The sequence below is a fragment of the Oncorhynchus tshawytscha genome, linkage group LG30, assembly GCF_018296145.1.
Source record: "Oncorhynchus tshawytscha isolate Ot180627B linkage group LG30, Otsh_v2.0, whole genome shotgun sequence".
Taxonomy (NCBI): Eukaryota; Metazoa; Chordata; class Actinopteri; order Salmoniformes; family Salmonidae; genus Oncorhynchus; species Oncorhynchus tshawytscha.
The window spans coordinates 38,613,816-38,623,305 of NC_056458.1; the positions used below are offsets into that span (position 1 = coordinate 38,613,816).

The window sequence follows — 9,490 nt, forward strand, 5'->3', positions numbered from 1 at the left end:
CTCAACCCCATAGAAAATCTTTGGAGGGAGTTGAAAGTCCGTGTTGCCCAGCAACAGCCCCAAAACATCACTGCTCTAGAGGAGATCTGCATGGAGGAATGGGCCAAAATACCAGCAACAGTGTGTGAAAACCTTGTGAAGACTTACAGAAAACGTTTGACCTCTGTCATTGCCAACAAAGGGTATATAACAAAGTATTGAGATAAACTTTTGTTTGGTATTAATTGACCAAATACTTATTTTCCACTATAATTTGCAAATAAGTCCTACAATGTGATTTTCAGGATTTTTTTCTTATAATTTTGTCTGTTATAGTTGAAGTTGAAGTGTACCTATGATGAAAATTACAGGCCTCTCTCATCTTTTTAAGTGGGAGAACTTGCACAATTGGTCGCTGACTAAATATTTTTTTGCCCCACTGTAAATAGGCAGGATGGCCCTAATCAAAACTAATTTAGAATACTTCAGCTCTCTCTTGCATCATGTGCAACACATTGTTACATTGTTTACTTTACATCCAAGTCAATATTCTCAGCTTTACCAAGGACATCATAAAAAAATAAGTTTTGAGATAAATCTCGCTGCAACCGTTGTGGGTAATACAGTATTGTTGCTGTATTTTTGCAGTTATACATTGCTATTTGCTGACAGAAAATAGAACCCCTGTTCCATCAGGAATCCTCACACTTACACAGTACAAGCATTTCCATAACCATGTCACCTCAGAATAGGTAGCTTGTACTGCGGTACAGTCCTGCATTGCAGCATCAGGTGCAGCACACATTACGTCTACATTATCATAGAGCGTATCCTGCTTTGCACAGTTTTTTTGAGTCATATTAAGGAGAGCTGATTGGGCAATTCAGGGTTTCTTATCAGAGTTTGACCTCATTTAATATTGCTGGGGTATCTCCTCCTTTCTTCAGGATATTGGCATTCCGTGGCTCTTTTCTGCACACACTGTGAAGATATTAAAGTTGGATTTAAAATTCATATTTGTTATTATCATAAAATACATTTAATTGAAATGAACATTCCAATGCTGAATTTCAGAGTAGGGCATACCCTTTGCATTGCTGCATATGCTCTACAGTCTCTGGTAGCTCTTTGCGGAATGTCTCAGGCAGGAAGAGGTTCACAGCGGACGAGGTGACAGTCAGACTTCCCATTATAATGTAGGGGAGGTACTTGTTAATGCTCCCTGTGAACACCAAAGAACATTGTCCATGAAGACAGTGAGACCTTATTAACTGATGAACATGATTTTGGGTACAATGAATGCATGGATGACGTGCAATGAAATTGTAATGGGATTTGTATTCTGTAAGTATCCAATTGTGTATACAGTGCATTTGGAGAGTATTCAGACCATTTGACTTTTTCCAAATTTTGTTACAGTACAGCCTTATTCTAAAATGTATTAAATATGTTTTTTCCTCATCAATCTTCACACAATACCCCATAACGACAAAGCAAAAACTGTTTTTTAGACATTTTAGCTAAAAAAATGTTTTTAACATTTATTCAGACCCTTTACTCAGTACTTTGTTGTTGAACATTTGGCAGCGATTTCAGCCTCGGGTCTTCTTGAGTATGACGCTACAAGCTTGGCACACCTGTATTTGGGGAGTTTCTCCCATTCTTCTCTGCAGATCCTCTCAAGCTCTGTCAGGTTGGATGGGGAGCGTCGCTGCACAGCTATTTTCAGATCTCTCCAGAGATGTTCGGTCCGGTTCAAGTCTGGGCTCTGGCTGGGCCACTCAAGGACATTCAAAGACTTGTCCCGAAGCCACACCTGCATTGTCTTGGCTGTGTGCTTATCGTTGTTGTCCTGTTGGAAGGTACATTTTGGCCCCAGTCTGAGGTCCTGAGCGCTCTGGAGAAGGTTTTCATCAAGGATCTCTCTGTACTTTGCTCTGTTCATCTTTCCCTTGATCCTGACTAGTCTCCCTGTCTCTGCCGCTGAAAAACATCCCCCGCAGGATGATGCTGCCTCCCATGCTCCACCATAGGGATGATGTCAGGTTTCCTCCAGACATGACACGTATTCAGGACAAAGAGTTCAATCTTGGTTTCGTCAGACCAGAGAATCTTACTTATCAAGGTCTGAGAGCATCTTTAGTTGCCTGATGACAAACTCCAAGTGGGCTGTCATGTGCCTTTTACTGAGAAGTGGCTTCCATCTGGCCACTCTACCATAAAGACCTGATTGGTAGAGTGCTACAGAGATGATTGTTCTTCTGAAAAGTTCTCCCATCTCCACAGAGGAACTCTGGAGCTCTGTCAGAGTGATCATCGTGTTCTTGGTCACCTCCCTGACCAAGGCCCTTCTCACGCGATTGCTCAGTTTGCCCGGGCAGCCAACTCTAGTAAGAGTCTTGGTGGTTCCAAACTTCTTCCATTTAAGAATGATGGAGACCACAATGTTCTTGGGGAACTTCAGTGCTGCAGAAATGTTTTGGTACACTTCCCCAGATCTGTGCTCCGACACAATCCTGTCTCGGAGCTCTACGGATAATCCCTTCGACCTCATGGCTTAGTTTTCGCTCTGACTTGCGCTTCCAACCCGTGGGACCTTATATAGACAGGTGTGTGCCTTTTCAAATCATGTCCAATCAATTGAATTTACCACAAGTGGACTCCAATCAAGTTGTAGAAACATCTTAAGGACAATCAATGGAAACAGGATGCACCTGAGCTCAATTTTGAGTTTCATAGCAAAGGGTCTGAATACTTATGTAAATAAGGTATTTCTGGTTTATACTTTGAATACATTTGCAAAAAAAATATTTTTGCTTTGTCATTATGGGGTATTGTGTGTAGATTGATGAGGAAAAACATTAATTAAATCAATCTTAGAATAAGGCTGTAACGTAACAAAATGTGGAAAAAGTCAAGGGGTCTGAATACTTTCCAAATGCACTGTATAAACACTAGGTGTGATTGTACCTAGGTAGATGACGTATGGGGCTGCAATAGTCCCGATCCGAGCAGCTGAAGAACAGACCCCGACGCCAGCACTCCTGACAACAGTAGGGTAGATCTCTGCGGTGTAGATGTAGACCACGGTGAACGACATTGTGAAGGCAAACTTCCCAACCATCTCCACAGCTATAGCAACACCTTGCAGATCTACAGGACAGAGAAAGACATCGAGATACATGTGAGCATACAAGCTTTTTTCAGAGTGTGATTGACCTACGTATTCACCCAGTGCTCAGCAGATCTTCCCCATTCTCTGTATGAGGTTGGCGTGCCCTGGGAAGAGGGGAGGGGTGAATGTGCATGCAGTTCAAATTCCAGTAGTAGCAGTTCTGGTAGCGAATCATAAGTTGCTCAAGCGTGCCCATTTCGCCAAGATCCGCTCTCCTTCTCCCTGGGCATGCCCTTCTTAACTTTTATGCTTCTGTTTGTGAACTTGTTGATAGGATTGTTAATATTGCATTGTAACTTGTTGTGAGGGATCACTGCAGGACTTAGGAGTGCTGTAGGAGCGCTGACGCTGAAGATGTTAACTGTTGTGTATGGAGCTCTCCGTTTTCAACCTTGAATATTGATTGAATCATTTAGGCTATGTGAGGCTATTAAATACATCAATAAAACAAGCTGTACATTGCAGTCTGTTTGCTCATTTCCATGCTTCACACAGGATGTATTGAACCTGTGTGCTTATTAGTAATATTGTTTTTCATCACAGGACCTCACCTCTATAAAAAAGGTGGCAAAGTTCTGCATCACAGTTCTGCGGTCACACTTTTCGTTTGTTGATTTATAATTATTACAATTAAAACACTATATCTGTAGAAAAAAATATCTAACTTGATTACCAAGTAGTCACGTAGGTAATCAATTACGTTATTTTTGATTATCTCTTATCGTCTAGCGATTTGATCTTATATAACATTATACAATTTTAAACAATCAAAATTCAAAGTCTTACTCTCAGGGATGAGTTGGATCATGAAAAGCATTCCTCCTCCTATTAAGAGGAAAGCTGACAGTAGGGGTCTTCTCTGACAGTTCCTGAGGAGCACTGTAGATACTACATATGCTGGGACTTCAGTAAGAGCTGATAAGAAACTATTTAAATAAGGATCTCCACTCAGATTGGATGTGTTTAGCGAGAGTCCATAATATCCCATGTTTACTGCCATCCTGAAAAGATACAACACAGATGGCTTGAATGAAACTCAAAACGATCAAGTAAACACCAGTTTATTCATGACAAATTATTGTCTGTAATATAGTGTGTGTGTGTGTGTGTGTGTGTGTGTGTGTGTGTGTGTGTGTGTCAAATGGTGCTTCAAACCAAAACATTATGCTATAACCTAATATGATATAAATCCAATCTATTATTATGATTATTTCTGATAATAACACTCACCATAAAAACAAACACATCAATGTAACACATCTGATGTTGCTGGTTCTCAGAACGTCAATCATGCTATATTTGTTTTTCGGTGCAGATGCCACGTCCAACTGTTGAAATTATGAAATAAGCATCCATTAAGTACAGTAATGAGCCTTGTTTATACCTGGTTCTAATATGTGCCCTGATCTTGTCCACATTCTGATTGTGCCCATATTTTCAGACATGCGTCTACACATGGTATTAAAATGTGCCTCTTATCCATCCACTATGTCTGCAATGTGACCAGATTTCCTGGTCCCTTACTGTATGCAAGTTATTTGACAGGTATTCTTAATATAATAAAATAATATTTATTTTGACACATTGATGCCATAAGTCCGACAACCGTCAATGATTTTAGAGGGAGGCTATATCGATGATTTAAATGGTTTCAGTGTCAACACTTGTAAGACATCCAGACACAATGTGCCCCTGACTACTTCTGGAGGTGGTAAGGAAGATCTAATCACAATCAGATCACAATATGTCCTTTGATTGTCTACACCTGTCTAAAAATGTTGACACAATCAGATCGGGACAAAGGATGCATGTTAGCACCAGGTATAAACGGGCTACAGAGATGCTCTTTGGGCCATGTTGTTTCTTTCTTATAAGCTGAATTACTGAACTATATTTATTTCACAAACACAAATGGTGAAACTGACCTCAGTGTCTTTAAAGATGACCTCTGGTGCTGTGACTCTGTTTCTCTTGGCAGCGTCTCTCAGTATGGCCTCAGCCTCCTCTACTCTTCCCTGAGAGTATAGCCAACGTGGAGACTCTGGGATGAACCTGACATAGACAGTGTTTATAGTGAGGTGAGTAACAGTGCTTGTATTTTTATGGCGTTATAGTTTTGGTTAAGTTGTATAAAGACTTCTTTAGACATACAGAAGATTAAAACATACGATTTTTACTGAGAACATACCACCACAATGGGATATACACTACGGACACACTGGACAGGATTATGAGAAGTGTTCTCCATTCCCTCATTGCGTAAGCGATCCAGGGCAGTGTCATGTAGCCGATACAGTAGTGCAGAAAAGCCCCCAGAGTAGTGAAAACTTCACGCATGGACTTACTCAACACCTCTGTTCCTGTTGAAGAGAATTTATATTAAATTATTTAGATGTTTTTTAAATGTCTGCTGAAATCAAATTTTGTCTATGATTGAGCAAAACAATTGAACCAAAAATTATCCCATCTTTGGCCTCTTTTAAAAGTAAATAGTCATAGATGAGGTCCTAGTGTAAACAATACTTGATTTGTCAAGGGGTACAAGGACGTCCACTCTCTCCTCTACTGTTCAATTTCTAAACCTTAATCAGATATTTAGCCTTGTTAGAGTAGTCCTTCTATTCCACAAAAATAAATAGGCTAATAAACAAATGAACAGGGCATTTAAAGTCACGTATGGTTTTACTCCAAATACGGTATATGTAATCTGAGATTTCTACAGGCTGTCATTTGTTATATGAATATTACTTGACACAGAGTAATCAAACATCAAGCTAATTTCACTGAGGTTTACAATGTCTACTGATTTATTCACTACCAGCCATTCTGTAGGCATGCTGTTTGAAAGAAACACCTTTAGTGACGGAAGCAATGCCTAGCATAACTTTCAAATGATACCTGGGTGTTATGGCATGTACTTTATGGCCAGCTAATTAAAGTTGACTGTGGTCTGTATTTATGATCATGGTTACCGTTACATTGCTACAAGTTATTCAATGAATTTCATAGAATATAACAGTTTGTGTTTGTATAAAATTAGTTAATGTCAATGCTTACCCAGTACAAATGCACTGATATAGAGGGATATCTGAGAGGCCCCAACAAACGTGAACATAATGCAGAAAACCTCCCATGAGGGAGAGAAGGCCTGAATGAGCACAGAGACCAACTGGGCAACAAGAGAGGCGAAAATAACTTTCTTCCTCCCAAACCTAAATGGAAAATAAAATAATGTTAAATGAAACAAACATTTCATAGAGAAAAACAATTTTAATAATGTATCAGACATAATCAATCCGGTTACCAGTTACGAATGATCAGGTTACCAGTTTTGATTGAATAGGGTTGTCGATGTAAGACAAGTCTATGCTTTGACAGCAGAGGGCGCTACAATCATAGGACAGCAGTTTAGTCGGCAGAGTTAACAGATAATGTATGACTTTCCACATGCAATCTACAGGTAGAGGACGGAACACAGTGATTGCAGGGAGAAACAGTACCTGTCAGAAAGCTGTCCAGACAACAGGGATCCAATCAGGAAACCCACAAAAAGAGTCGACGAGGCAAAAGGAGTTTTCCACTCATTGTCACATACAAGGTCCCACTGCAGGAAAACAAACCCATTATTCCTGAAGTGACAGCACCTGTGGCAGCAGAAGGCTCTAGTAACAAACCCATGCTGAAAAACAACATTTAATTTGCCCCAAAAGTGTAAGAGAAGGACAGGAGCTGGGGATGTTGCACATTTTCACTGATGCCAATGGAAGTTTCAGGCAATTACCAAAGCCGTTAACACCTCCCCAGTGACGTTGATCACTCAACAATTCCCAATACTGTAATTCCAAATCAAATATCAGTGGCATGCATGTTTGATTAGATACTCATGATTCTGGTAATTATCTAAGCAAGAAACATACTAGGTGTAGTACTACCAATTCACTATTTCATGGCCAAATGTTTGTGACACATGACTGCCCTGGGCAACATATACTCACCTCAGTGACTATGGTGGACTGGTATATATCTTTGCTGTAGCTCCATCCATCCACACAGCACTCCTGCTCCACCCCAGTGAGGTTGACGTCCAGGCCGGGGATGTAGCCCAGAGCAGACAGGTTTCTGACCACATCCAGCCTGTATCTGCTGCACTTGCTCTCCTCCTCCTGTCCGTTCACCACCTCTATGGGAATGATGGCCTTCCTCCATGCCTCGCTCAGGTTGCCCGAGTCTGGGATAAAGCAGTGGTGTGGGGGAGTTGCTCCAACAAATACAATGAACAGACCAAAGAATCCAGTGGAGATGAAAAGTGTGTTCAGAAGAAAGAACGTCCTATAGAAATAAGGTCCTTTCTGACCCAGGAAGGCAGTAACGTCATCATAATCTCCCATTCTTATGGCAGTAAGAGGAAAAGTGGAGCACCTGAAACGGTTTGATAAGTGTGTCTCAGATATGTGGAGGGTAGTAAAGAGTTAAGTTCTCTTCTAGCAAATGCTCAACAGGACAGAATTACAACTTCCAAGCTGCAGTATACAGACATGGGTAAGTCCAGGGCCCCTTAACAACAAGCCACAGAGCACAGCTGTTCCATCCCCCCGTCCCAGAGAGTTGATCCCAGTGTTAATCCCCAGCAGGGAACGGTTGTATCCACCTTTCTCTGTTCAAAAAGTGGTAGAGAACATAACCTGTTAAACATCAGTGAAAGACTTCTAACTCATATTTCTGATTGAGCTGAAATATATAGCTGATCATCAAAGACATACTGACCATATTAAAGTAGCAGTTCAGTTAAATATTAGTTGTTTAATGAGGTCGAAATCACAGTCTGAAATTGTGAAAATTATGATCATGTCCTTTTTGTGTAAGAGCTGTTTGGGAAAAAATGCCTGGAATTTCAGAGTTTTTGGCCCAGATCATGACAATCTGATCTGATCATTCTGATTATTATTCATATTTTATTTGCATATGTATCCTCCTACTTTGATGGGGTAAGTGGGGTAGGCCCTAGTGCAGGGGTGTCAAACTCATTCCATGGAGGCTCTAGAATCTGCAGGTTTGAGTTTTTTTCCTTTTAATTAAGACCTAGACAACCAGGTGAGGGGAGGTCTTTACTAATTAGTGACCTTCATCTATCAAGTACAAGTGAGGAGTGTGAACCTGCAGACACTCAGCCCTCCATGGAATGAGTTTGACACATGTTCTAGAGTCTAGACCCCTCAACCTCAACTCTGGACCTCGAAGTCATTGCCACTGTGTTTTTTCATTGTTCCCCTCCAATCAGGGACTGATTTAGACCTGGGACACCAGGTATTTGCAAATTATTATCAGGTAGAACAGAAAACCAGCAGGCTCTGGACCTCGTAGGGTAAGAGTTGAGTACCCCTGGTCTAGGTGATCCTATCCGCCACTCAAGGCTGTGTATGTAAATATATTTTAAATGTGTGTTGATAAGTCTACATGATCAGACTGAGCATTTCAATGGCAAAGGAGGCTCAGGGAAATAAATGATAAAAAATATATTTGGAGTTATTTTCATTAAATTAACAAACACTGTGATTTATTATACATACAGTGATGATGTCAAAATAAAATGTTAAAGACTGCATGGGGGTTTTAACTGCCATATTAATATGTATATAAAGTTAGTCCTGGTACTAAATGCCTTGTATCATTTTCTCTAAACATCATTCCTTTCTCTCACAAATACCCCCAGGAATTGCATGAGATTGTACTGTGAACGGCTTAGATAGTATTAAAAATTGACAAACTTTTCTAAAGCTGACAAGTTGAAATGTAATTCACTGTATGTCAACACATGTAATTCATGGCACAATAATGCACTTCAGTAAAATACATAATGAATGGTTGGTAGCATAGTGAACATTTTTGTCTATTCAAATAGCTAATACTTCCAGAAAACAAGGTGGTTTTGAAGTTGCCATTGGAAAAGCTACATCTAGGGTTAGGGTTAGTTAGGGCACCAAGCTTTGATATCAAGGAATTTCAACTGTACTTACATTCTTGTTTCTTGTCTTTTTTTGAGATCGTACTCAACCATATGTGCTCAGTCGGGTTTCAGACCTGATCTAACCTCCCTAGCTGGAGTTTGGGGATTTTTATTCTCTTTTACAATCAGTGATTAAATTAATTCATAGCTGACAAGATTATTTCCCTGGGTAATCAATTGTGGAAGTACATCAACATCATTAGAGTTGTCCCCTGACTCAACAGATTTGAGTTGATTGTGGAAACCCTTTTTCAGGGGGGTCAGAGTGCTGGGAAGGAGCCTAATTGTCATCTGTTTAAACAACTCCTCAAATGATTCTCTACATTGAGGTG

General features: G+C 40.2%; 1 protein-coding gene and 1 long non-coding RNA gene across 2 annotated transcripts; one reads left to right on the forward strand and one right to left on the reverse strand.

Annotated features, from left to right (window-relative positions):
* Positions 1-353: 353 nt before the first annotated feature.
* slc22a5 (solute carrier family 22 member 5) lies at positions 354-9,270 on the reverse strand. The gene is made up of 11 exons (XM_024393413.2): positions 9,169-9,270; positions 7,150-7,808; positions 6,655-6,758; positions 6,212-6,366; positions 5,343-5,514; positions 5,080-5,206; positions 4,385-4,482; positions 3,941-4,155; positions 2,950-3,132; positions 1,066-1,201; positions 354-960 (listed from the first exon to the last, which is right to left on the reverse strand). The coding sequence occupies exons 2-11, from the start codon at positions 7,540-7,542 to the stop codon at positions 876-878; spliced, it is 1,668 nt and encodes a 555-aa protein (XP_024249181.1). The 5' UTR covers positions 7,543-7,808; positions 9,169-9,270; the 3' UTR covers positions 354-875.
* LOC112228250 lies at positions 2,966-7,350 on the forward strand. The gene is made up of 3 exons (XR_002950018.2): positions 2,966-3,163; positions 5,133-5,232; positions 6,615-7,350. It is a non-coding gene; the product is annotated as an uncharacterized LOC112228250 (long non-coding RNA).
* Positions 9,271-9,490: the final 220 nt, after the last annotated feature.